The 27,796-nt window shown below is 36.3% G+C and overlaps 3 protein-coding genes across 3 annotated transcripts; all 3 read left to right on the top strand.

Annotated features, from left to right (window-relative positions):
- The first annotated feature begins 684 nt into the window (after positions 1 to 684).
- Positions 685 to 19,836, top strand: LOC122652172 (eukaryotic translation initiation factor 3 subunit J-like). The gene is made up of 7 exons (XM_043845849.1): positions 685 to 812; positions 1,376 to 1,494; positions 2,519 to 2,667; positions 3,947 to 4,094; positions 4,201 to 4,360; positions 4,614 to 4,799; positions 19,553 to 19,836. Exons 1-6 carry the CDS (start codon positions 800 to 802, stop codon positions 4,703 to 4,705), a joined length of 681 nt encoding a protein of 226 aa, XP_043701784.1. The 5' UTR covers positions 685 to 799; the 3' UTR covers positions 4,706 to 4,799; positions 19,553 to 19,836.
- On the top strand, positions 9,326 to 19,738 carry LOC122652171 (eukaryotic translation initiation factor 3 subunit J-A). The gene is made up of 7 exons (XM_043845848.1): positions 9,326 to 9,401; positions 10,206 to 10,291; positions 13,534 to 13,652; positions 17,218 to 17,366; positions 18,638 to 18,785; positions 18,887 to 19,046; positions 19,367 to 19,738. The coding sequence occupies exons 2-7, from the start codon at positions 10,279 to 10,281 to the stop codon at positions 19,456 to 19,458; spliced, it is 681 nt and encodes a 226-aa protein (XP_043701783.1). The 5' UTR covers positions 9,326 to 9,401; positions 10,206 to 10,278; the 3' UTR covers positions 19,459 to 19,738.
- A 2,714-nt stretch (positions 19,837 to 22,550) lies between the features above and the next one.
- Positions 22,551 to 27,539, top strand: LOC122649485 (very-long-chain (3R)-3-hydroxyacyl-CoA dehydratase 2). Its single transcript, XM_043842667.1, has 9 exons — positions 22,551 to 22,717; positions 22,808 to 22,893; positions 23,003 to 23,050; positions 23,182 to 23,270; positions 23,531 to 23,584; positions 24,989 to 25,056; positions 25,166 to 25,215; positions 25,364 to 25,461; positions 27,301 to 27,539. Exons 1-9 carry the CDS (start codon positions 22,659 to 22,661, stop codon positions 27,403 to 27,405), a joined length of 657 nt encoding a protein of 218 aa, XP_043698602.1. The 5' UTR covers positions 22,551 to 22,658; the 3' UTR covers positions 27,406 to 27,539.
- Positions 27,540 to 27,796: the final 257 nt, after the last annotated feature.

The raw sequence follows: 27,796 nt of genomic DNA, 5'->3' as shown, positions 1-27,796 counted from the left end.
CCTTCCAAGGTAGTCCTTTACAATTCTGATTATTTACCAGATTGCTACTCTCCTTGCTACTTTTGATATAGTTACAGAATTGCCATTATTTCTAAATCGAAAATTCTGTTATTTGTAATTGTATAATAGTTCTGTTGTTTTCCCTTCTCTCTGGTAAGATAGGTAATGAAAAGGTACAACATAAACCGTTTTTGCCCCATTGTTTTGAAATTTTCTGTTAATCTATGTTCACCCTTTATGTATTTCCCCCCCCCCCCTTTTTATTGGTTATCAGATATTGTTGATGTCAAAGGATTTGATATGACTTTTGGTCATTTGGATGTTATAACTATCAAACTACTATCATTTTTTTTTTTTTTACTTTTCAAATTTGTGTTTGGATATTGCTTGAAACTGTTCATAGGGTTGTGAGTCTTGTGACATTGTCAAGAAATTTGATAAGAAGTTCAAAGAAACCTCAAGCATAAAATAAAAGAAGAAGTTGAACCTGAAATTATTGAGTTCTTATGCCTTAGTTAATGACATATAAGAGCATTATTGAAATTGAGAAACTGGCTTTAAGCATGAGGTAATAAACTGCCTGGTAGATATTGTTCCTGAATATAGCTAATGGATTTTGTTTTGTTGTCAAACCAATGACTCGATTAAGTGACTCCTATTATTATATCTTAAATATATTGTGCTTCTATTGTCAGTTTTTTCACACATTTGTCTTTCCAATATGCAGGACTGCACTTTTTTCATACGGAGCTTTATAGTGAAGGCTTAGTGCAATAATTGATTGAATAGTTTCAGCAGGATGGAGGACTGGGGTAATACTCATGTTCTGATGTATTTGCATACTTGTTAAAAACTTATTGCATGTATCTTGTATCTGTAATTGTATCTTACGTCATTGGATTGAAAAGTGATTTGACTTGACCATTGCATCGATTATTGATTTATACATAGGAGAAAAATATAAATACTAACATTTTGTTGTACCATTTTCTGTAAGTGACATTTTCCCTTTGCAATTCCCTCCCCATCCACCTCATAACATTATTTTTATTAGAAGATTGTGCCCAACAAGTCTAAACTGCTCATTTGTTTTCCATGGACTCTTCATTTGAGTGTGTCTCTGTGTTGTTTGTGGAGGGTGTATTGCACACTGTCTAGTACCTAGTAAAGGGACTCGAGAGTTGGGAAACGGTGTTTTATGATTTTATTCCTACAATATTGAGGTTATTGAATAAATTCCTGTGTAAATTAATGTATGAGTTATGTTAATTTATCTTTACTTTCTCTAGTTGGACTTGATATTTTATGGACCTTATGGCTTAAACCTTTTTCTTGATAATTCTGTAATGAGTTATTGATGTTCTAACTTTTACAGAGGATGAGGCAGTACCTCCCATTCTTAAGAAGGAGCAACCCAGGAATATGTGGGATGATGAAGATGTAGATGAGAATGATGTGAAGGATTCGTGGGAGGATGAAGATGAACCTACTCCGGTATGAGACAGTTCTTATATGCCCAACTCGTGCATTCCCTTCCATCCAGTTTATTGGGGTTGCAAAAAATACGAAGAATAAATCTTATTAGAGAAAACTTGAAGTCCAAGTGAGTTAATTAATAATTTGGGGTTTAGGAACATGGGTGAATCAAAGAAGCTTTATGAAATCATTTTGGAGTACACTGAAACTCTGCAATACAAGTCATAGGAGGGGGAAGTTGAGGAAAAAAGAAATCAATTTCTCTTACAAAATGTGGGAGTGAGTTGTATTAGATGCAAATGAAACTTTCTTTCTCATCTCTTCATTTGTATTTATAATTTGATTTTTCTGCTGGAAATTCATCTCTTTCATCCTTACTGGTTCTAATTAAAACCTTGTAGCAATACTCTAGAATCATAACCTCCCAATCCAATTACCTTCTAGTATGCATTGTCTCTGGCTTCAGAGTTCAGACATCCTCAATCTTCCATTTCATTTTCTGGTTTATTACTCAAACCAACTTACATTCAATCAGCAAACCATATTACACCTATACCTTGTAAAAATCCCAATCCCTAATCTTTCTTTTTTGGTTGTGTGTGTGTGTGTGTGTGTTTAAATTTAAGTCAATTTGTTGGCCACAAAAATGATGTTACAGTCATTGATGTGATAATGAGTATGATATGAAAATGCCATGATGTTTATCAATACCTTTATCTAACATGTTTTTTGAAAATAGACATCTAATTCTGTGATCAATTCCTTAATCTAGTGTGCTTTTGCTGATGCACTTTTATTAATAAACTGTGCTTGTCATATGGATTTCTCTGGAGAGTTGTACATTAGTTACTGTCCTTTAGGCAACTGACTACTTGGCTATTCTGTCAGAAAAGTTTTAATTTGGTTATTGCAATCTCCTGCAACCTCCTGCAATGCATCTTTCTGAGAAATCATATGGTTAGGGAAGAACATGCTTTAGTATAGCTCTCCATTTGAAATTAGTGCCTTGCAAAAGTTCTTACTTAAGCATCATTGGCTTTAGGCACCTGCACCAGAACCTCCTGCAGAAAAGGTGTCAAAAGAACCTGCGACAAAAGCTAGTGACAAGAAAGGAAAGGCTGCCAAAGTATCGAAACAAGCACCTGCTTCAGTGCCCCTTGATCCTGTGGCAGAGAAGCTTCAACAACAAAGGTAACATTCCTTCTGCTGTTCCTCTTGTCATTCAGACTGTTTTTCTTGCTCCTGTAATTAGGGTTTAGATATGGAGAGTTGAAGACTTGGTGCATTCATGTAAATTAAGGTGCCAAATATCTGCACATACAATGACTCGCATACAAGCTAGGAACTAGTTATTTGAAAATGGAGAAAAGGAGGAAAAAATGGAGCTTTGAACTTAATAACATGGAGGATGGACATTTGAACACCCTTTATGGACTTGATAATAGGGAAACTTAGTAATGGACCTGATGTCATCCATTGACAGAGAATAACACAAATACACACATACACATGACCCAATAAATTTGCATGGTGTGGAAACCAGGTGATATGGAGCGCAGGCTAAAGAAAAATTCAAGGTGGACATGACATCTGTTTTCCACAGTCAACTTCATCCTCATAAGGTTAATGTGGCTCATGACAATTCAGTGGGCTGATGATTCTTGACCACTAAGTCAGTCATTCACTACTTGAATGAGGCATGGTGTTAAAGAAATAAGACCAAGAAGGAGTGTCTCAACTTGCTTGACTAAACAGCCCTTGCAGTCAGGTGAATTTGGTCATCACCCAGAATTATTTTCAGTGCATGAGTTGTCTAACAAAGCTTGCTTCTTGTTCAGACTGATATTAGTGAGCCATGGATGGGGCTTTCCCATCTTCTGAACAGTACCTCAATCAGTTCCCTGTAGAAGTGACTTTTTTGAACAATTTTTAGAGCACTCTGTTGATCTGTGGATAAGTGAGATTGGTCTGAAAGTTAAGCTATGACAACATAATGCTGTGGGTTACATACATGTGCACTGAATTTAAGATAACCGAACTGTCATGTGGCAGTTTGGTTAGATTAAGTTCTTGCCCTTTTTGTGCTGGATAACTGCCTCCAAATGTTATTCCGGCTGATGAAACTCTATTGACACTAGATAAGTGGAAGCATCAGACCGCTTGGAATAATTTTATTTTCTATGTTCGTTCTATTTTGTAACTGTGGAACAATTTATTTGCAATAATGTTATTTGATTCAGGAATAGGCATTTATACACACATACAAATAGGCAGAACCATGAAAGAGCTCCCAAGGTAGTTCACTGATAATGGTCCAGTGGGACTGGGGAGGGGGGGGGGGAGTAATTTGGTGCTCATAAGGCATTATATGTTTCATTCACAAATGGTGACTGAATAATAGAGTTCACAACAAGTGTGCCTGCTTAGGTCTCGTTATAGATCCCCATTATGTTCTGTTACTTCTTCACAGACTGGTGGAAGAAGCTGATTACAAATCCACCACGGAACTTTTTGCTAAGAGAGGTGACGAGAAGACTCTTGATAATTTCATACCCAAAATCGAAAGTGACTTCATAGAGTATGCAGAGCTTATTTCTCAAAAAATCAGGCCATGTGAGGTATGTTCAATTTGTTTTTTTATAGTGTTCCCTATTCTATTGTATTATCTGATAATGAAGCAATGGTATGTTTCATTGGTTAATCATGTCTTTCAACATATTGCAGAAAAGTTTCCATTACATCAGCCTACTCAGGGCAGTGATAAGGCTATCATTGACTACTCTTAAAGCAGCAGATGCAAAAGAAGTTGCTTCATCGGTATCAGCAATTGCTAATGAAAAGCTCAAGGCAGAGAAAGAAGCCAATGCGGGTAAAAAGAAAACAGGTGTGCATCTTCAGAGCAAATTTTCTTTCCATTCTAGTTGAGGTATCTGTAAATTAAATCTCAGTGATAGCCTGCATGACCACATGGCAAACTTTTGTGTTGAGTGTGTTAAACATTAGCAAATGCCTTGGGAAATCCATTCATGAGATCTATCGATTGAGTAGCTTAGATTTCCTATCTTCATTTATAGTTTGCCACCAATTTATATCCTTAGTTATGAGTTCCCTGAATTGTTGAATCTGCGTTGTTACAGGTGCAAAGAAGAAGCAGCTTCACGTAGGTAGACCAGATGATGATGTGGTTGTTAATTCTTATGATGCTCTGGATGACTATGACTTCATGTAATCCCTTTCAGAAACTATTTCTGTTTCATCTTTTCTCCTGTCTACTAGGATCCAATTTCTCAAACGTGAATCACAGATGAGGATCCTAAGGCCTTGTTTTCTCCAGATTCTGGAGATTGATTTTGAGCTCTGTGATTTGCGGGGCTTTTTGTTTTTTGGGTGAGGAGAGAGAGTTAGGTTCATCATACAATGTCTTGGGAAAGTTTCTTTCATGTTTATGAACAAAATTTAATTTTCTTTAACAGAGAATAGATAAGCTAATATGATTTTAATTCATTTTGTAAGTAATTTTTCCCTTTTGGTGCTAACTTTGTAAGTATTACAGTACATATTTTAATTACATTGAATATATTAAGTGAAATGTTCGCTTCTTGGACCAAAACCATATATGAATTTGAGTATGAATTTTGACTAATGATTAGTTAATCTAGACTATATACTGTGACATGTGGAATTGCCATATTATTAGTCAATGTGGTTCAAATTGATGGACGGCCATTAAAAACAGTTTTTTCCTATTTATTTATAGTGAAAATGTTGTCCAAGTCACTAGGGCAGGATACGCTAGCACTTGTGTCTATCTATCTGCTCCTCATGTAAAATGTCCTTATTGCCCTCCTATGTGCAATAAAAGTGTATAGGGTTGGTATTGGTGAGGTTAATTGTACAAACAGGAAACCCACGATTTCGATGGTCTCTCTCCATCAGTGTCCATGTGACTCCATTATATTTGACCTAGGATTGTATATTTTTTATACTATTTTTCCACTTTTAAAAGAGAGATTCCAAAATTCACTTTCGAAAAATATGTATATATAAATAAATAAATGGAAAATGGCATCTCCTCTATGAACACTTTCAAACATGTAACCTCCAATATGCTTTACAACTTTGTATGAAAATTTTGAAGAGCATAATAAGAATTTCTTCATTGAACAACTGGTTTTCAAGAGTCTAAGACACTACATAATTATTAAGTACAAACTAAATCTTGATTATCTTTCTACTTCTACCCCACAAATGCCCTATAAGGTGGTGCATCTACGACGATGTAAGGCAAATCAAAGTTGATACCTTTAATTGATTGATTACATGGAAATAATCATTTTAAGAGTGAATGTAATTCCACCTCTAAAATTAACCAATGTAACCCGTAAGCTATTATGACTCCTACCAAACATGTTCAAAGTTAGCATAGTCAAAGGCATCACACGATATAAAATGACACTCTTAAGAAGTTTGTTTATAGTTATGGTAGTTTGCCCCCTCATTGTCTCCTTGACACATCTTGTTGAATCTAGAATCTACACCTTGGCAGTCAAATCATTTTATATGCCTTGTTAAATGGAATTCCTCTTGTAAGAATAACATCTTTCACATAGTATTTATAATAAACATGGTATAAAGTAAAATTATGTTCTTAAAAGAAAAAAAATATTACTTTTCACTTATTAGAAAAATTAGATGGCTGCTGGATTACCATGGATGGGCACTTGGGTGGGTTTACCTGAACCCACTCTAGCCTAACCCAAAAACAATCCTATATTGGGTTTGGTTGGGATTGGTTTGAAACCCTCGATAATCCAAAACTTTTAACTGATCCGAGAACATATACACTTACTTGACATGTATGTGTTATATTGTGATACTATTTAGGTTGTGTTTGATATGCATTCTTAAAATATATTATGGGTCTAGAATATATTATGAAGTGAGAAAATAGAAAAGAATAAGATTTCAAAATGCGTTGTAATTTTGTAGAGTTAGAATTTATTCAAAAAATGCATTTCAAATACAACCTAAGTAATTACTGTAGATCCAATAATGGTAACAATGGCAATGTTGGAGACATGATATTGTAGTCATATGTTTCTTTTTTAGGATTCAATATTCTTGTTTTGATTCCAATTATTCTACCCCTAATATTTAGCGAATTCATGAAAGACTGCTATGCCGAGCGAGATGACTGCTTAATACCTTCATATTCTCATATCATGATATGCCTTCTGTTTTGGTAGATAGTTTGGTGTCATAGAGAGTCAACTTTCCTCTATTTTAATTCTGTAGTGGCTCTTCTATATGATCAAGATGTAGCATCTATGGGAAATCTTTTAAATATGAATTGATGCAGATCAAATCGATGAATCGGTTGTGATCGGTTTTCTTTTAAGATAAATTGAAAGACAACTAGCAATGGAGACGCAGGGATAAGGAATAAATGGAACCCCAAGCCGAAAGGGAGAGAGGAGAGAAATATGGGTAAGAGAGGGGATATAGCGTGATCTAATATGGAAACCTTGGAACAAAAAACTATTTAAAAAGTCGAAATGGACCCCACGTATTGGATAAACATTACTGAGTTCACAAAACTAGATATGAACCAGCTCTTGGATCAAATCCATAGTTTGAATCGTAATTTGAATCAAATTAGGTCCTACCCTAAATAAAACCAAACCAGTCTTGCATCATTCATACTCTATATTATTTAGGATGGATCATTGTTCTCACATGTAGTAACAACTCTTCGCAAAACTAGTTGAGTTCAGCAAAATGATGTGGCGGATTATTTTAATTCTTTTAAAGTTGTAGGTAAATTTTGAATGCTTGGCATGAAGAGTTTATTGGGTCAAATACGCAAATACGAAGAAGAAACCAAACAAATAATCAAAAACAAAGAGAATAAATTTAACGTTGTACGACATGAATACCTACATCCACCTAAGTGATTAGATAATTTTCCACCAAGCCAAAAAAAAAACATTATAACTGCATGAACAAGACAAAACTCTTAAGAGAGTAAGATTGTTTTCTTAACATCAAAAAGAATCTCTTGTAGTTTATTTATTTATATATTTGGTGATAAATCAATTGTGAGAATGATGCATTGTATTCCAGCTTTTGCTTGGAAAGATTTCCCACTTGACTAATAAATTGCTTCTGTTATGTTGTAAGGTTGGATACTCCATTTTACCTTCTTTCTCTCTTTTCTTTTTTATTTTTTTATTTTAATGATTGTCAAAAAAAAAATCCATGGATTTCACATCAATCCATTTTTTTTAAATGCACTCTCAAGGATTGAGGATTTTTTTCAAGAGATTCTAAATCAAGGGACTGTAAAGTGTTACTAAAAGCCAAAACAACCATAACGGATCGAAAATTCAAATCAGCAAAATGGAGATTTTCAGGGAACAACGTATAGATTTATATAGATTGGGCTGGATTTCGAAGCTATGGTTCTATGCATTGGTGTATCGGTCGATACATATATGTATCATTATAATTCGATAATAATACGATTGGTACAGACCGGGTGAATCGGGCAAAAAGTGATTCAGTTTTGAAATTATTGATTTGTACCGGTTTTAAGAGTGTAAATTTAGACCTGAAATTGAAATTGAAATCGACCATTTAAAACTGAATTTGGTTCAGCTTTAATTTTGAAAAGTGAAATATCATTCGGTTTGGTTCAATTTCAATTTTAGGCTGAGACCTGCCTGTTTGAACCAACCTAATAAAATGTAATATGTATAAACCGAACCTACAGTCATGTCAATTTATCTATTATGTGTTTCTTTGTTGAGTCACGCAACAGTAGTTGAAAGACACTAGATTTGACAAACAATGTTTTTTCACCAATCTTAGGGTTCACAAACCCCAATAGGGTTTTAGTATAATTTTCAAAGTACCATCTTGATACCTTCTCACGCCTATTCTACAGCCCGCGGCAAATGGATTCCCATTCATCGTGGTTAAAGGAAAACATGGTCCTTATCGTAATGTATCTTCGTAAGGTTGTAATTTTCTATCAGTAGGTTATTTCCACTTAAAATGAATTTGAATCGAATTAGCAAGACCATGTACACGTCGAATGAAAACAAATTAATTTGATTCGCTTTTGGTTTTGAATGCTATCTGGTCGCATGTGGTGCGCAGACCCTTCACCTAAACACTAGGCCTCGCGAAATGATCATCGTGCCCCCATGGAAATGTAGAAATTCCTGAGAGTACGATGATCATTTGACACGGCCTTGTCTCTAGAAGTAGAGATTGTGCACTGCACACGACTTGATAGCCCTCTCTTTCTCATAATTCAATTTTTAGTTTGTAAATATTAAATCTTGAATCGAATCGAATCCAAATCGAATCAATTGACACCCTTTTTTGACTAAATGCGTAGACGGGTCAAAATTGATAACGGTCCCATCATCCCAGTTTAAATGCCAGTTTGGATCGGGTTTTATAGCGGATACGGTGAATATCCAAGACCCGAGAAGAAGGGTCTACTTTTTTTTGGGGTAAGAAGAAGAAGGGTCTACTTATAGTACCTACTGATTTCGAAAAAGAATACCGGACAGTAGTACGGCACAGAAATCCAAGCTCCGTTAAGGGTTTTTAGTTCTGAGATTCCATTTCTCGTATTTTCTCTGGCACCTAATCAGAAACCCTAACCCTAAAAACCGATTCAGACTCTCGACTGCGAGAAATCTCTCTCCCTCGCAGGTTTCAAATTTGTCCTTTAATTTTTTCTTAATCAAGTTTCGGCGATTCAACGAAATCGAGTTCTGAGGTAAACGAAAGCCCTAATTTTTTTATTCTCTTTCTGAATTTTATTTGTTTCGCTACTAATTTCTGTATTATTTTTCCTCTTTAAGTGTTAGGAATTGTTGGCATAATCCCGTTCGGAGCTCTCGGTTGAGGTGAGTTTTCGGTAACACTTCCACCACCATATCTCTTTATATCTAACACGATTAGTCGATGTTTCTCTCTGTTAAATAGCTGTGGCTTTCCGCTTATGCTATAGATCTAAGTATCTAACTATGCGTAACCTCTATTTATTTCTCACTCTCTACCCGTAACTCTTGAGAAAATCGAATATCTGTTATTTTCTAATGGTAAAAAGTTCTGTTCTTTTTCATTCTCTCTGGTAGGAAATGGATTATGAAAGATAGAACATCAACCGTATTCGTCCCCTTTTTTTGAAAATTTCTGTTAATCTTTGTTCACCCCTAGGGATTTTACATCTGTTAATTTGTTTGCTTTTGGTATTCATCGCTATAAAAAAGAAAAACATAAAAAGCCAAATCAAGAAGGGATTGTTTTTTTGCGTGCCATCCCGCCGAGGGCTTTTGTTTAGCTGATTTTTGCTCCATTCCTCTATTATATTTATTTTCCCCCCTTTTAATTGGTCATCAGAAGTTGATATCAAAGTCTGGATCTGCTTTGAATTTTTGTCTTTTGGATGTTATGATATCCAACTGCTTGCACTTTTCTTTTCGAATTTGTGTTTGGATATTCCTTGAAACAGTTAGTTGAAATTGAGAAACTTGCTTTAAGCATGAGCTAAGAAACTGCCCAGCAGAAAATATATCCGAATATAGATAATGGATTTTAAGTCATTGTGAAAATGATGACTCAATTGTGTGAATTCTGATCATTATATCTTAAACATATTGTGCCTCTTATGTCAGTTTTTTTCACATATTTGTCTTTACATTTTGCAGGACTGCACTTTTTTCTTTACAGACCTTTACAGTGACAGCTTGGTGCAATAACTGATTGAATAGTTTCAGCAGGATGGAGGACTGGGGTAATACTCATGTTCCGTTTTATTGGCATACTTGTGAAACACATAATGCATATATCTTGTATCTGTAATTGTTTCTTTTTTCATTGGATTGGAAAATTGAATTGACAAGTGGTTGGACTTGAACATGGCAATAACTCTTGATTGGCACTTGATGTTTCCTTATGCTTGTCTTTTGTATCTGGGATAAATAAGCATCTAGTGTACATAGGAGGAAAATATTCAATGCTAATATTTTTTTCTACCATTTTCTGGAGGCATATGAATGATACAATTTACTAGATACTACATATTCAAACATTAAATATCGTTATCATTTTAGTTATATAACATTTTGTGACTGAAATATTTTTTTCTCTGTCAATATGAGTTATAGGAACCAGATTTTTTAGGTTGTGAGGTTAGATCTCATACATATGTCAAATTCTTACTCTTGTTCTGTATCTCTGCAGCATATAACTTGGCTCTGAAGGATGTAGTTTGATCCCAGTTTTTATTTTGCGGACATAATTTGTTTGTGCTGGAAGTGGCTTTCCATCATCTATGGCTATGTAAATAACTGAAAAAATTTTAAAGTAATAAAAAATCTATAATTATTTCGCATGTGCTTTTTTGGGGTTTTTTTTGTTAGAATTTGAAGCCACTTTTTTCATACATGGGAATTCCTATAGGGGCAAGCCCTATTTTCAGAACTATTTGGAATCCACTGAAAGGGCGATGAGGAGTTTTGCAGGTTGGAAGAGATCATCTTTGCTTTTAGGTTGTTTTACTATGATAGACAGCATGCTTGTTGGTATTCCAGTGTATCTCATGTTCATTCTTTTGGTGCTGGCTTGTGGCCAAGAAGATGTCGAAACTTTTACAGACTATTGTTTCGGGACATAAAGGATGGACATGTATTAAAAATTCACTTTGTTCCATGGAAGTTTGTTTTGTAGACCCAAGTTGGTGAAAAGTATTGGAATCTGATTGGTTAGTTCAGTTTGATGATAGAACTTTCACTTTTGGCATAGTATGATAGAGCTTTTGCTTCTGGCATAGTGGTCCCAGTGGGAGGCCTGCACTACAGGCTATTAGCTCAGTGGTAGGGTGGGCCTTCGATAATTGCGCTGTTGTACCTGGCCTGCACTGCTTGCAAAGTGACTTGTTGCTTAATTTAGAGATAACAGGTCATCGGTGGGAAATAACATTTTTCATATATGGCACAAGGCAGAATTTGAAGGGTTGAAAGAGTACACCATATCTTTTACAGTACAGAGTCCCAAGTATGGATTGGATGGAGGGTAATGCTTTCAGAGGAGAAATTAATCAAGGAAAACTATAGAATATAAGTCTCTTATTGAATCTCCTAGTAGTTGAGAATGAAGTTACATGTTTAGTATTATAATATGTTTGGGCACCATCTTTAGAGGACATCTATCGATGAGAGAATCAAAGGCATGGATGTTTTGCTTCAGTAGATGCAGGACCATTTTATTTGTCTCAAATGTTCGTTCTGGATGTATGGAGATCTGTGGCAGTTCACTTTGTTATCATATTATGACTTTCTCCCCCTTAAAAAGATCTTGTGGGGTATACGATAGCCTAGAAGGTTTTTGGTGGCCTTTGTTCCTTGATGGAATAATTGAGCAACAAGTGTATTCAACTAGCTAATAGATGTGACATTTAGGGGGAAACTGTTCCTCACCTATGCATTAATGGTGACCATCATTTGAGAGAGGGTTATTGTTTAAGGAACTCCACATTGTGGCTGGAGATTTCATGCATCTTTTGGGCGATGCTGTGGTGTTTAAAATGATGCATGAAAAGGGTGTTAGATGTAAACTACAGAGTGCCCTCAAGTCATGTGCTTATGTTGGCTTTTGCTAATAGACTGGGCTTCTTTTGCATGAGAATTCTCAGTTGTTAGCCCTATATGCTTTCATAACAGTTGCATGTGGATGAATGATTGAGCTGTTTGCGTGTATACGAACTCCTGCTGTTATGACTTTGTGTTGAGGTGATGCTTTTCTGTCATGTGTATGATGTTCCCACCCATGTTTAATGCCTTACCTTGCTTTATGGCATTCTATAGGGTTCGGCTTTTGGACCATTAGGAAAATTGGGGACTCTACCTTGCTTTGATGTTATATTTATGAATGGCGAGAAGGAACCGACACGAATCCCATTTCCATGCCCGTGTTCGTTAGATTGGGAGGGTTCATTGTATATGACATACCCATCCCCATTTCATGTCGTGCCTGACAAATTTACCTTGGGCAGGTTAGAATGTCCCAGTATTATAGCCACCAAACATCAGAGATAGAGCATGTATCAGCCAAAGAGAAAGGACACTGTTGTTCAAGTTAATGACAGATCCATCCTATATATGAAAAAGCTGCAGTCATTAGTAATCTCAAACCCTGTATATCAAATTATCGACAATTAAGATCTTTTCTTCTCCACAGGCAAAAAATTGAACCTTCTGGGAGTTTTTTTTTTTCACTTTCAAATCCTTTTGTAATAACTAATAGAGGTTGCTTTGTCTTGTGCTTCAAGGAATATTTCACGTAAGTTTGTGAGGACTTTATCTTAATTTCAGTCAACCACTTCAATTTGTCTTTGATGTGTAGGTATGAATAATTATATCAAGGCAAGCATTTCATTTATGGAAGGTTTTGAATCTCCCAGTCATTGGGTTAAGTGGAAAATCTAGACTCCTAGACAATCTCCATCACCTGAAAAAAAAAGGAAAATCGTAATTTTGTTCTTTTGTATTGGATTTCCATCCAGCAAGTCTAAAAAATCTTACCAACCTAATCTGGAGGGATTGTTCTCCATATTGTGTTTCAGTCCAGCAATTAACATTGTCGTTTTGCTTCAGCTGTAAGTTCATTTAGCCCTTTGCAAGGCCCTCCCCAGCCACCTCATATCATTATCCTTATTAGGTAGTTAATCCGGAAGAATCTAAACTGCTCCTATGTTTTCCACTGACTCTTCAGTTGTGTGTGTGTGTGTGTACGTGAGAGGTGTTTTGCATTCTTACTGTCTAGTAACAATAGTAAAGGGACTGAAGAGTTGTGAAACAGTGTTCCATGGTTATCTTCCTACAAAATTGAGATTATTGAATAAATTGTTGTTTAATTTCATGCTTGAGTTCTGTTAATTTATTTTTACTTTCCCTATTTGGAATTGATATTTTATGGTCCTTATGGCTTATTCTTGATAATTATGTGATGAATTAACGATGTGTAAGTTTTTTACAGAGGATGAGCCAGCCCCTCCCGTTATTAAGAAGGAAATACCTAAGAATATGTGGGATGATGAAGATGCAGATGAGAATGATGTGAAAGATTCTTGGGAGGATGAAGATGAACCTACTCCGGTATATTACAGTTCTTATATGCCCAACTCATGCAACCCCTTTCATCTGCATGAGAAAATTGCGTTGAAGTAGATGTAACACATCAAAATTAAGCTCGCAAGTGTAAATCTGTAATTCAAGAACTTTTTATGTCGTATAATTGTGATGCTTTTTTGGAAAATATAAATCTGGATATACATGGGCTTACAAAAAGTATGAAACAGGTGTTGTTTGGTTTATGTGTGCTTTCCTCCTTTGAAATATAGAAATGATCTAGGAGATGTGGGACATGTCAAACTAGACTTATAACGAGTCTTCAGAAAGTTGAAACAAACGAAGAACTTGATTGTTTTGCAAAACCATGGAATAATAGTTATGTTTTCTATATTATATTTAACTGATTTGGACTCCTAATTTGTATCCAACTGCAATTTTAAGAACTGGCAAGCGTTCACTCCATGCTTGGGTAGATAAGAATAGAAACTTGAAAGTATGCTATTAATCTTACTCATATTCAAATAAAACTCCTAAAATATATACCCTGTCTCAGTTTGAACCTTGATATTTTCCCATAAATTTTCCCATATAGCTTGAAATGCAACTTAACTGAATGTTGGGCGATAAATAACCACAATGTAAATAAATAAGTGTAACTGAGATGAGGATGTTGAGATGGATGGGCATTAAAACTAGAATAGATAGAATAAGAATAAGAAATGAGCTTATTAGAGGTAATTAGGAGTAGCGTCAATGCATGATAGGTTGAAGCAAAGCCATTTGAGGTGGCATGGATGTGTGCCATGAGGATCTTTAAATGCATCAGTATTTAGTAAGGACTGATGTGATCCTTTTTTTTTTGGGGGGGGGGGGAGCAAAAAAAGCTAGTGTCAGGTCGAAAATAACTGTGGAAGAAGCCAGAAAAGATATGCATGGATTAAGATTAACAAATGTGGCTATGACTAAAGTTGAATGGAAATAGGACGTGTGTGGGTGATTTGGTGGGACAAGGCATAGTTGAGTTTGAAACGTGTCATCGTAGGCTTGTTGGAAGTTAATTGAATGAGCTTTCAGATAGTAACAAGTTTGTGTAGCTCTTGTGGCATAGAGCATCTTATACCCTTTTTTTTGGAACTTATGGAAGGAAATTGAAAAGAAACTAAAGTAAAATGGTTAAAAGTTAATTTTTTTGGTAGGGTTCTTTTATTCCCTCTCAAACTTGGCACGATGCCCCAGAACTTCCCTAATTTTGCTTATAATGCTATGCAATGTTCTTATTTGGAAGTTGACTGAATGAGCTTTCGAATGGCTCCAATACGAAAACTTGTATTCTCCCCCCCCCCTCCCCCCACAAAAAAAAAGGTGTAGCTCCTGAGGCTTGGAGGGTTTAATTTGCCAACAGTAAAATTATATTGGCCCATAGGAAAAATAGCCAAAGAGAAGTGACTGGAGAAATTTGTTACAGATAGCAATTTGCTTGCAATTATTCCATTGACAGAAATTAAATTGCTGTACACATTATCCATGTTAGAATTCTAATTTAGAATTTCTATATTTTTCAGTTCATTTTATTCTTCCTTGTCATGAATGTAGAATTCAAGTTGGAATACGCGAGTCTTGTGACTTTATTTTTGGACTCTCTTCCGTTAAATTCTTATCGTTGGGGCTTGCTCAGCTAATATCAAGGATTGGCTTATTATTTTGTAGCTCTTGAAACTTGATGTACCTTTGTAGATTCCAAGGATTTAAAGATTTGTATGGGAGGTAGGATTATCCTGGACCAACTTATCTGGATTGTTCCACTCGTGACAGGAATGCCCTCCTCATGATTTAGTGCTGTCTTGTGTTTCGACAACCACAGTTGACTAAGAGTCATTAAATGTTTAATGTTTAGGGAATGGAACTGATGGGACTGATTTACACAGCAATTCTATAAAGCTGCCATTTCTCCAGCCTGAACAGAGAATAAACATTGTGAGGAGTGAATTCAATGAAAACAATGTATAAACATTGTGGCTCATTTATTATCCCTTACTATCCAAAACAAATCTCTTATTTATTATCCAAAACAAATTTTCCCCATTCTTGCTAAATAAGTCTCTAAATGCTGATATGTATAAAAGAAATAAAATTCAATTTGTACTAGAGGTCCAAGTTTGACTTATCATGGCTAGACTTCCTCAACTTGCTAGTGGGGCTTCTATAAAACAATTTTTAAAGACTAAAGCATACCTCACAACTGGACTTTTTTAAACTAAAGTGAAATTTTAGAGTTACCCACTTACCCGTGGAAGAAAACCACTTGTTACCCCCCAAAAGTGACTTATTTTTTGGCCTGGAAAGGGGCCCTTTTTAGTGGAAAAGTTGGGATTAGAAACTATGGACTCAGGCCTACGAAGTGGATCTGATTTTTCCAGCGATAGGAGAGCTGCTGTGTCAGAATTTAATTGATCTCAATCATCAGTGAACTAGTCAGCAGTTTTTTCTGTTGGGTTACTTGGTTTGGAAAGACTCTGGGATATCTCAATGGCTCTGGACCTCTGATAATAATCTTCTGTAGGATTCTTTTATTTTTCCAACTTGGGGCTAATGAGCCCAAAGAGAACATAATTTTCATATTTAGAAGTAAGAAATCTTCCACCTAGTTTATTGGGGATGCAGAAAATATGGAGATGAACATTATGATAGAAAATTTCTTAAGTCCAAATGAGTAAATTATTAATTTAGGATGTAGGAACATGTGAGGAATCAAAGAAGCTTTATGGAACTTTTTTTTTTGGAGTACAACGCTAAAACTCTGCAATTCAAGTCATAGGAGGGGGTCATGAGGAAAAAGAAATTAAATTACTCTACAAAATGTGGAAGTTAGTTGTATTACTTGGATGCGAGACTTTCTTCTCTCTTAATCTATATTTTTAAATTTGATTTTTTACTGGAAATTCATCTCTTTCATCTTTACTGGTTCTACTTAGAACCTTGTCTCAAACTAGCAATACTCTAGCATCATATCTTCCAACCCAATTACTCTCTAGTATGTATTGCCCCTGCCGTCAGACATCCCTCACTCTTCCACTTCATTTTCTTGTTTATTAGTCAAACCAACTTACATTCAGTCAACAAGCCATATTACACCTATAGCTTATAAAATCCCAATTCTTAATTTTTTTTTGGGGTGAAATTTCAATTTGTTAGCCTCAAAAATGATGTTACAGTCACTGATGTGATTATGATTATGATATGAAAGTGCCATGATGTTTATCAAAACCTTTTTCTAGCATGTTTCTTGTAAATCAATATCTAAGTCTGATCAATTCTTTTATCTAGCATGCTTGTGGTGCTGCACTTTTATGAATCAACTGTCGTTGTCATATGGACTTTTCTATAGAGTTGTACATTGGTCACCAGTCCTTTAGACAACTGGCTGCTTAACTACTCTGTCAGAACTCAAGTCTTAATCTGATTATTGCAATATCCTGCTATGCATCTTTCCGAGAAATCATATGGCTAGGGAAGAACATGCTTTAGTATAACTTTCCATAAGAAACTAATGCCTTGCAGAAGTCCGTACTTAAAACATTATTTGCTTTAGGCACCTGCACCCGAACCTCCTGCAGAAAAGATGTCAAAAGAACCTGTGAAGAAAGCTATTGAAAAGAAAGGAAAGGCTGTTGAAGTATCAAAACAAGCACCTGCTCCAGTGCCTCTAGACCCAGTGGCAGAGAAGCTTCGCCAGCAAAGGTAGCATTCCTTCTGTTACTTCTCTTGTCATTCAGGCTGTTTATCTTGCTCATGTGATTAGGTTTAGATATGGAAACTTGGTGCATGCATGTGAAATGAGGTGCCAAATATTCCACACTGACACTCACTCACATTCAAGGTAGGAAATAGGAATTGGAAGTGGAGAAGAAGGATGAAGAAATGGAGCTTTGAACAATGACATGGAGGATGGACATTTGAACCCCCTTAATGCACATGATAATAGGAAACTTAGTAGTGGACCTGATGTCATCCATAGACAGACAAAACACTCGCACAAACACATGCACATGCCCCAAAAAATTTGGGTGGTGATGGTGGTAGTGTGGAAACCAGGTGATATGGAGAGCAGGTTCAAGAAAACATATATGATGGACCAGAGTTCAGTTTTCCACACTGGACCTCATCCTCGTAAGGTTAATGTGACTCATAAGTCTTAACAATTCATTGATATGAGAATTCTTGACCATTAGGCCAGAAATTCACTTCTTGAATGAGGTATAACCAAGAGGAGTGAGTGTTTCAACTTTCTTCACTAACAGTCCTTGCAGTGAGGTAAATTTGACCATTTCCCAGATTTAGTTTCAGTACAGGAGTCGTCTAACAAAACTTTGTCCTTGTTCAGACTGATACTTCCTGCCTTTTCAACAGTATTTGAAACAGTCCCAACCAGAAGTAATTTTTTTGAACAATTTTTTTTTTAAAGTTTTAAAGCGATCAGTTGATCTTTGGATAAATGACAGTGGTCTGAAAGTTAAGCCATGTCAATGTAATGTTGTGGGTTACCTGTGCACTGAATTTAAGATCTAACTGAACTGTCATGTGGTCGTTGTGTTAAGTTCTCGCCCTGTATGTCCCAGATAGCTGCCACCCGCCCTCCCCTCAAAAGTTACTGCGACTGATGAAACTCCTTTGACACTAGATAAGTGGAAGCATCAGACAGCTTGGAAGAACTTTACTTGTTTGTAGGTTCCTTTTGTAATTGTGGGAAAATATATTTGCAATGATGTTCTTTGACTCATAAATAGACATTAATACAAAATAGATACAAATCCGCAGAACCATGGAAGAGCTTCTAATTTACTTCATTGATTACGATCCCCTGGGACTCATTGGGCTATTAATTTGGTGCTCATAAAGCACCATATGTTCCATTCTACAAATAATATCTGAAGAATGGAGATTCACAGTAGGTGTACCTTCTTGAGTCTCACTACCTAAGATCCCCATAATGTTCTGTTACTACTTTACAGACTTGAGGAAGAAGCTGATTATAAATCCACCACGGAACTGTTTGCTAAGAGAGGTGACGAGAAGACTCTTGATAATTTCATACCCAAATCCGAAAGTGACTTCATAGAGTATGCAGAGCTTGTTTCTCATAAACTTAGGCCATATGAGGTATGTTCAATTTGCTCTTTTATATCTTTTCTATTATGATATTCTGATAATGAAGCAATGATACGGCTCAATGATTAATTGCGTCTTCCTACTAATTGCAGAAAAGCTTCCATTACATTGGCCTACTCAAGGCAGTGATGAGACTATCAATGACTTCTCTTAAAGCAGCAGATGCAAAAGAAGTTGCTTCATCAGTAACGGCAATTGCAAATGAAAAGCTCAAGGCGGAGAAAGAAGCCAATGCTGGTAAAAAGAAGCCAGGTGTGCATCTTCATAGCAACTCTTTTTTTTCATTCTAGCACTCTATGGAGGTATCTGTATATTAGGGCTGTGTTTGGTATGCATTCTTGGAATGCATTCTAGGTCGATTTTGCATTCTCGGACGATAAAATCAAATATTTTTATCATTCGAGAACGCAAAAGCAATCTAGAATGCATTCCAAGAATGCATACCAAACACTGCCTAGATGTCGGTGATGGCTGCTGCATGGCCATGGGTAGAGTCCAATCTCTTTCAAGGGGTCCACACACTAGGTTATGACTTATGAGTCCATTGAACTGTTAACTCCGTCATGTTGCAGGTGCAAAGAAGAAGCAGCTTCATGTAGATAAGGCAGATGATGATGTGGTTGTTGATGGATATGATGCTATGGATGACTATGACTTCATGTAATCACCCTTCCAGAAATTATTTCTGTTTGATCTTTTCTCCTGTAGACTATAGGATCCATTTGCTCAAAAATGATTCATAAATTTAGGGTCCTAAGGCTTTGTTCCCTCCAAATTCTGGAGATTGATTTGAGTGTGATGATATGCGGTTTGTTGATTTCGAGAAGAGTTAGGTTCATCAAACCATGTCGCATAAGGAAAGGTTTTTTGATGTTTTATGCACAATTTTCAATTTTATTTAACATACTGAGCTAAGCTAATATTTTTTTAATTTAATTTTGTAAGTAATACTTTTTCCTTTTGGTGCTTTGTACGTACTACAATAAGGCTGTGTTTGGTGTGCATCTTGTAATGGATTCTGGGTCTAGAATGCATTCTAGAATCCGATTCTTCTTATTTTTACTTTTTTTTATTTTGCTTCAGAGTACATTCTACATCCAGAATCTATTTGAAGAATGAGTACCAAACATAGAGATGCATGGGAGGATATTTGAATGAATTTTGAGTATGAAATTTGATACATGATTAATCCAAATCATATCCTCTGTCTCAACATTTAGAATAGCAACATTACCTCTCGATATGGTTCAAATTAATTAAAAATTAACAGGAAACTCATGATTTTGATGTTTACTTTGGAGGATTTGGCAGTGGACATGGTCCCCGTCAATGCTTCCATACTCGTTACTCGTTATCAGAATGCCACAACAGAGAAATATCAAACAAAGGAATTGTCCTAAAAGACAAGAAAGGCAATAGGTGTGGCTCAATCACAACTTACTGGGAAAATAGTACTCAACTCTAAACTACGCTTTATATCCACTGGGATTGCCGCCTTTACATGGAGGCAAGGCAGTCTGTGTGTCTAGGTGTGGGAGCCATGCAAGGTGCACGACTGGATAGCACACTATGTCAACACTCCCATCAAGCCCAGGACTCACATGTTAGACCAAGTAAAGGCCCAACTAATTACATACCTACGATCTAGGGATATCAGATTGGACGAATTAGAGGCACCCATACTAGGGGCTTCCATCGTAACTCTAGTAAGGGTTACGGACATGTTAGGCATGGAAAATTCTGTGGGAAAAAGAACACAAATCGATCGTGTGATTCCTGCATACGTGGAAAATTCTGTGGGAAAAAGAACACTAATCGATCGTGTGGTTCTTGCATACAGACACAAGACCACATGAAATTATTGTTCAACCCCCATTGAACTAAAAAATTCCATTCAATCAGAGCACATGCTCTTATTTATATACTAGCAAAACTTTACGTGCCTTCTATACACACAAATAGGATCTTGCATACACATGCTTTGAATCCCAAATTATAAACATATGGGAACAAGACATATGTTCACCATCGAATTCCTGCAGAATATAATGATGAAGCCATGGATGCCGTACTTGTTCGTATCGCAGCAAATCCTTCGAAGCAACGTCTATGTGACTTGGTCATGTGGGCTAACAAAATAGATAGGGTATAGATAATATATATTATTAAAAATATCTTATAAATATTGCACTATTACAACTAATATTTTTCAAGATTGTAAGTATTCATAGTACTCATGCAACAACCATCTCATACTCATGAGAGTACCTTTCTTAAGTGTTGTCCCCATTCATTTATCATACAGTGATACACAAGTTAATAGGTCCTCGCGCGGCTTCTTCTATAGAAATCCTAATAAATGTCAAAATGTTGGAGTTTACTATGTTTGATAGAAGATTATATGTTATTTTCTATTAATACTATGGGCGAGTGGAGGAACTTAGAGAACTTTTTTTTTTTTTTGGGTAAAAGAGGAACTAAGAGAACTCACCAAATATAAGGGTGGAATGGATTTGATGGTAACCACTAAACTCAAAATGAACAAACAACCCCACGGCTTTTTCGTTAGCCCTCGTTTGTTTAAAGGGAACTTGAGACGAAAAAATATTGATGTGACATTTCAAAATCTTATTCTAATCTTATTTGGTTAACCTAGGATGGTGAACTTACAAAAGCTTAGAGAACATCATTAACTATTTCTACTGATGTAGCACTTCAAAATCCCACCCCTATCCTATACAAAGTTATTATCCCATAACCCTATGAAGGGTTCGGATCTATCCCCACCCGTCCCCATGTGGATAGCAAATCTAAACTCTGGGAAAATTAACTTGAACATTTTCACCTAACGAACTCCCCACTAACATGTGGGTCCCATCTTCCCAACAATCCCACCCACCTTTTCCTCTAAAAAAACCAAAAGTGGCCTAATAGAAACTTCATATGACAGTTCATTGTAATAAAGTTAGTCTCAAATTGACAATAATGAATCATCTCAGAGAAAAAAGATGCCAAAAGAAGAGGGAGAAATTGGTATTAAAATCTTCTGCAATATCGGTGGGGCGGCAGTGCACATCCGACAGCACAACAAACGCCCTGTGTGCCCCACTGCCGCCCCGTGGGTACTGCAGAGGATCCTGATCCGGAGAATTGAGGGTGTATATTATCCAAAGTGTCATCATTTTCCTTTCAAATCAGAAATCATTCTCTACAATCAATTTTATTCTCCTTACAAAGAGTTCCCATGGCCCATGGGTGGGTTTATACTTTATAGTCAATCACTAGCTGGTGTGAAATGGAAGAAACCGTATCGACCAGATACTGCTTATAAGTCTCGGCATCCTTAGCTAGCTCTGGATTCCTCCTAACGATGATGTAGATGATAATATTTTTCTACGCACAGCCGCCATTACAGTGCCGTGCGAGATTTCCCACACTAATAGCGTGGATAACACTCTCCATATAATTATTTTCTACACGGAAACGACGGGCGGATTCGGTCGTTACTGCTGAATTCGTGAGGTTTAATCATTTTATTTTTCAGGAGTGGTTGTTAGATCAGATGTGTGTTTTTTTCTAATCGTTTCTTACTCTCTCGTCATAAGTGCAGTACACAGAGCTTTAATTCTACATTGTAGAACTTTATTTCGGTCATTTGAAGAGCATAAATAGTTACGGACTTACAGGGGAGGGTGTAGGTTCTTCTGTTATGAGCCTCGTTTCCCTGAAAAGTCTATTTTTTTTTTTGGGTTTGAGTTTCAGGCATGATGAATCTGTGAAATGTTGAAAAGTTTGGGGAGCAAAGGAGATTGAGTTTGCCAGAACTGACGTGAGTGAACCAAGTGAAGCTCTCGCTGTCAAACGATGTCTCAACTATCTAACTTCTATCTCCTTGCTTACAATTCTCTTCAATTCATAGGATGGTCTCTCTGTCTCTCTCTCACTCTCTCTCTCTCTCTCTCTCACACACACACACACACAAGAACACTCACATTTGTCACATTTATTGGCAGGGGACTTTCTTTATTTTGGGTTTTGAGAAGCTTAATCTCCACCAAGTCCTTCCATGGAGCATATGCTTCCAGTGGAGATTTCATCTGTAAGTTTCTGCCATTGTTTTTGGATATTGTCTATTCTTAATTTTAATAGACTAGAACTAGGTTCTGATTATTTGTTACTGGTGTTTTTTCCCCACCCTCTGATGAAAGGTTTTCTGCAAGCTGTTTCATTCCTGGAAGTTCTACATGGGGCCATTGGTAGGAGTCCTCAACTTAGTTTCGATTTATTTTATTTGGTCATCTTTTTACTGTTTTGCAACCATATCAGATCGATGAAGGGGTACATAAATCTAATTTGAGCTATTCATTTTTATTTTGTCAATATTAAGGCCTTGTTCGTAGTGGGGTGCTGTTTCCTCTGATGCAATGGGGTGGGAGAACGCAATTATTATTTTTAATTGTTCGTCAAATCGTGGAGGTATTTATCATCGTTCTGAATTCCTGGTTGCTTTAAACATTCTCCGATGCATTTTGAGGGGAAAATGAACTCTTATTTTGTTTACTGGTCAAATTCTATAAACAAGGATGTATGCATAGTTTTTTTTTTTTTATATAAAAAAAAAATAGAAGAAAGAAAGAAATACAAATATTTCTATAATTTCCTAAACTTCTGAAAATATGGTTATCATTACCTACTAATCACACTGTATTTTTTTTTTTTCTTTTACTCTTCTACAGGTTCAGGAGCTGCCCTCAGTTTTTATAACTTTTGTGGCATGGAGTCTAAGTGAGGTATTCACTTCTTTCCCCTTTTCCCTGTTAAGTATCTGCAGTCTTTTATCTGTGAGCAATGATGGTCTTCTGTCTCATCAATATTGATATTCTTAATTCTGTTCATACTAAGTATTATAGAAATCCCCACAATCTGAGTTCTAGTTGATGAATTTGGAAATGAAACGAAGGTCACCACCCTGGCATGAAGCGGAATCTGTTTGAAATCATCATCTTTGCATGCTAATAATCCTGATGCCAAGAGTGTGCTTTGATACAAAATTCATAAACGTATACTGATTTAGTAGAAGCCTCTACATAAATGACGGCTAAACCTTACAATAGAGTATGTTATTCATTTTGTTTTAGGGAATGGTGATTTTGGCACTGCCAATTCCTAAATAGGTAGTACCGGTGTTGTTGAAGTTAAAATTAGGGGTATGTTAGCATCCCAGTCTTGGTTTTCCTATCAAGATCAACCCAAGGGGAATCTAGTTTCCCTTTGAAGTGAATATCTTAAAAAAAAATATTATCCTATGCATATATTTGTTTTAGAAATTGAGAGTGAATTATCCTTGCTTGCTTTGAACTAGGATTAGTGGAGTTTGGTGGTTCATTTAGGTCAGGTGTTGACACATGTTATTAAAATGTGCGATGTACATGCAGGAATCATAGAGATGAAAAAAACTACGTAAGTTGAAGAAACCTGTCTAGAATCATCAATTCTTTTCACTTTTATGCTCAGTTGCAGTAAAGTTATCTCTTTGATTATGGAAGTACCAATCACATACTTCAATTATATGTCAGACGAGACAGTCTATCAAACTTGTAAAGAATTTCTACCTCTATTCTGTGTAATGTAATTACACAGTTCTTGTCCTGTATCCGGTTGATGCAGGGTCAATGCAGGATGAATGTAAGAATAGCTACCATTTTACAAAGCCTTTGGCTTTGTTATTTGTATGCCAGTTATGTAATAGATCCATCTGAATTGTCGACCCACAAAATGAAACCGAGAAGGGTTAAATTACACTCATCTTGTCAGGGAATATATTTGTATGAATCAAGAAGGGTTGATAGATTGTCATTTGTGTGTGCTAAGTGGTATTCTAGTCCATAAACATTTTTCACCAGTATTGGTGCAAGTTAGTGTGCTTCTTAATTTTTTTAATGTTAAATCTTCTTGCTTTTTCATCTCATGAACTTCTGTGCTGGAGGACTTTGAAAGTCCATAGGACTTGGTCTAGGTATCTCTATTTAGTCTGATTCATTGACAAAAGTAGAAAACTAGCTTTTTATTATCAACTTTTTCATTTGTCACTTGCTACAGTTTTTAAAATGCACCTCTTTCATCCTCTTGATACTTGTTTGGGTTCTATTTTCTGTTTCATTTTTTATGATTTATAACCTTTTCACTTGTTACAGTTAATCAGATACTCGCATTATGCTTTAAGTAATCTTGGGAATTGTCCATCATGGCTCACCTATCTCAGGTTTGACTCTACGTCATTTAAAGAAGATCGACATATGTCTATTCCATATGTGTGAGACTAACAGTGCTTTCCAATCATCAATTGATGCCTTTCTTCCTTTTTACCTAAGGTACACTGCGTTCATTGTTTTATATCCGATCGGTGTAGCACCTGGAGAAAGTGAGCCCAGTAGACTCCCATTGATGTTTGTTTATAATTATTTTGACAAATTTCTGTGTTTCCATCTTGCATTTTTTTTCGCTCTCCTTTACTGGTTAAATTTTGTAAATTGTTTACCAGGTTCTGATTATTTCTCATTTGAATGCAGTGTGGCTTATGTATGCAGCTCTTCCATTTATAAAGAAGAAAAACCTCTATGCAGATTTCTTTAGTGGATTGCCTTTCAGCTTTTATTCTTCTGTCATGGTAAGTCAGGAAATGGATTTGTGGAAATGCGTTTTTATTTACAGAACAATCTGCCATATATGTTGTTACTAGAGCTTCTTGATATTAAATTGATCTAATAGTTTTGAATATGTTAAGACTTTTGCTTGGAACATATGATGAAGATTTTGTGATATTTAATCAACATACTGTGTATCACATTAAGATTGTCCAATTAAGTTTATGTTTGTTTGTAGATTTGCCACTGTTGGGAATTGGGGTTCTCTGCATTTCACATTTCATATGCATTAGGGTTTCTAGTTTCTGGCCCAGGCCAAATAATTTTTGCCTGGATACACCTACAGAAGCTACCCAAAGACCTAATACATTATGACCAGGCTCACATGTATGTCATATTCTCCGGGCTGCCAACCCAAGTCAAGCATTGCCCGGTCTTCATTATGCTCAAAAATGTTTTATCTTTCCACCTGATCTGTTACAACTTACAACTGCTTATCCCAAAAACTCGAGTTGTTCAGTAAGGACTAACACAATGTATATCCACACACATCAACACCTTTTCGCACATGCAGAGCCACATACACAGCCACACCATCATGTGGCACCAAGGGGCACAAAGTGTAGGGGCACAACAACACATAACACAAACTCTTTGCACTTACAAGGGATCAAACATCCGACCTCCTGGCTCTGATACCAAGTTACAACGGCTTATCCCAAAAGCTTGAGCTATTAAGCAAGGGCTACGACAATGTATATCAACACACATCAACATGATCATGATACATGCTGTTTGGTTAGCTCTTTTGAGAGAAGCTATTCAGGAACAGATGGAACACTTTCTACTTCTGGAACAAACATAAAACTATAAGGTCATTTTCTCGTGGGTATTCATGCATTCAATCTCTATAAGCTTTTTCTTTCCCTCCCTCCCTCCCCCTTTTAGGGTAAACAGTCTAGGTAACTTGGACTATAAAACAGTATATTTACTTACAAGATTCACACTACACAAGTCGCCTTTAAAGTCAAATTTAAACTTCCTGAAAAAGGCGTACCCAGCGCACGAGGCTCCCATCACTATGGGGTCTGTGGAGGGGCAGATATGTATGCAGCTTTACCTCCACTTTGTGGAGGCTGTTTCCCTATTCGAATCTGCAACCACCAGGTCGTGATGGAGCAACCTTACTGTTACATTGAGGCCCGCCCTCTTAAAGTTAAACTTACTATGTCTACTTTTTTGATACAGAATAATTAACAAATTGATAGGCTAATGAGCTAAAAATACCTCGACCTTAGCAGAGGTTAATGGATATTTCATCTCATATATTAGAGAGGCAATTGCATTACTTTGAGTAGAATATATTTCAAAGCTGGCCTAAAATTGTTAATCTTATACATATAAACAAGGGATAAAGTTCTCTGCACTGGGGGCACAGGGTACGCCCAGACACATTGGGGTGGGCGAAATGACCAGCCCACCCCCTCCAATGACCCAAACCTCCCTGTCCCGCCCCATGTGTCTGGGTGCAGCCTGCGCCCAGATGCACTTAGAGAACGTGTGCCCATAGAATATACAACTTCAAGATGTGGCCATTTTTCATTTTCCTGTCAGGGACTCTTCTTATCTGAAGTTGTGGCCAGGCTAAAGTTACTAAAATGCTGTGCTAAACACTACCCAAAGCCAGTCCAGCTGTCAAAGTGGTGCTCTTTGTAAACTCCATAAGATGCAGTTGTGCCATGGAGAAACGTTATTTCCTATCTTGTCAAAGATGCAACGTGTTTCCTCCATCCTTGTTGATCTTTGCATATATCACATTCGTTTGGGTCTTAACAATCTTCATTTTATACTGTTTGATGTAGGCTTTGCTTGTATGCTACCCATTTATGTGGTTGAAGCTTTACTTGCACTTGTTTAAGCAACGGAGATTGAAGCTGCAAAAGCTTCCTGAGAAGAAGAAAGCTTGAAGGTTTGGATATAGATTCTTTCAGTTATAAATTCTGATTAACCTATGTAAAGAAAAATCTGATCATCTTTGCTTTTGTACGAACAAATGTAGATGAAGTAACTTCCAGAGAAATGGATCTCTTCAAATTGAATATTGGCATGATAAACTTTTGTATCATGTTTTATATTAGTAATAAATCTTTTTATCATGTTTATATATCTGGAACTTTCAGATTGACCAGTTATACTTTGGACCATGGAAAGAGAACTCGGTCGAAACCAACCGAAACCACCCAGAGATCTCGGTTTCACAAGAAACTAAGACAAGTTAATGCATTTTTAGACCATGATTACTTTTAGTTGGTTCAATGCATTTCTAGACCACATAATGATAATTTTTTCCTTGTTTTG

This window comes from Telopea speciosissima, chromosome 2 (assembly GCF_018873765.1).
Source record: "Telopea speciosissima isolate NSW1024214 ecotype Mountain lineage chromosome 2, Tspe_v1, whole genome shotgun sequence".
Taxonomy (NCBI): Eukaryota; Viridiplantae; Streptophyta; class Magnoliopsida; order Proteales; family Proteaceae; genus Telopea; species Telopea speciosissima.
This window is presented reverse-complemented; position numbering and strand designations above follow the sequence as displayed.

Coding starts and splice junctions, on each gene's coding strand:
- LOC122652172 (XM_043845849.1), top strand. Junction 1,495..2,518: donor ATGAAGATGAACCTACTCCG/GTATGAGACAGT, acceptor CATTGGCTTTAG/GCACCTGCACCAGAACCTCC. Junction 2,668..3,946: donor GAGAAGCTTCAACAACAAAG/GTAACATTCCTT, acceptor ACTTCTTCACAG/ACTGGTGGAAGAAGCTGATT.
- LOC122652171 (XM_043845848.1), top strand. Junction 13,653..17,217: donor ATGAAGATGAACCTACTCCG/GTATATTACAGT, acceptor TATTTGCTTTAG/GCACCTGCACCCGAACCTCC. Junction 17,367..18,637: donor GAGAAGCTTCGCCAGCAAAG/GTAGCATTCCTT, acceptor ACTACTTTACAG/ACTTGAGGAAGAAGCTGATT.
- LOC122649485 (XM_043842667.1), top strand. CDS start 22,659: ATGTCTCAACTATCTAACTTCTATCTCCTTGCTTACAATTCTCTTCAA. Junction 22,894..23,002: donor TTCCAGTGGAGATTTCATCT/GTAAGTTTCTGC, acceptor CTCTGATGAAAG/GTTTTCTGCAAGCTGTTTCA. Junction 23,271..23,530: donor TTGTTCGTCAAATCGTGGAG/GTATTTATCATC, acceptor ACTCTTCTACAG/GTTCAGGAGCTGCCCTCAGT.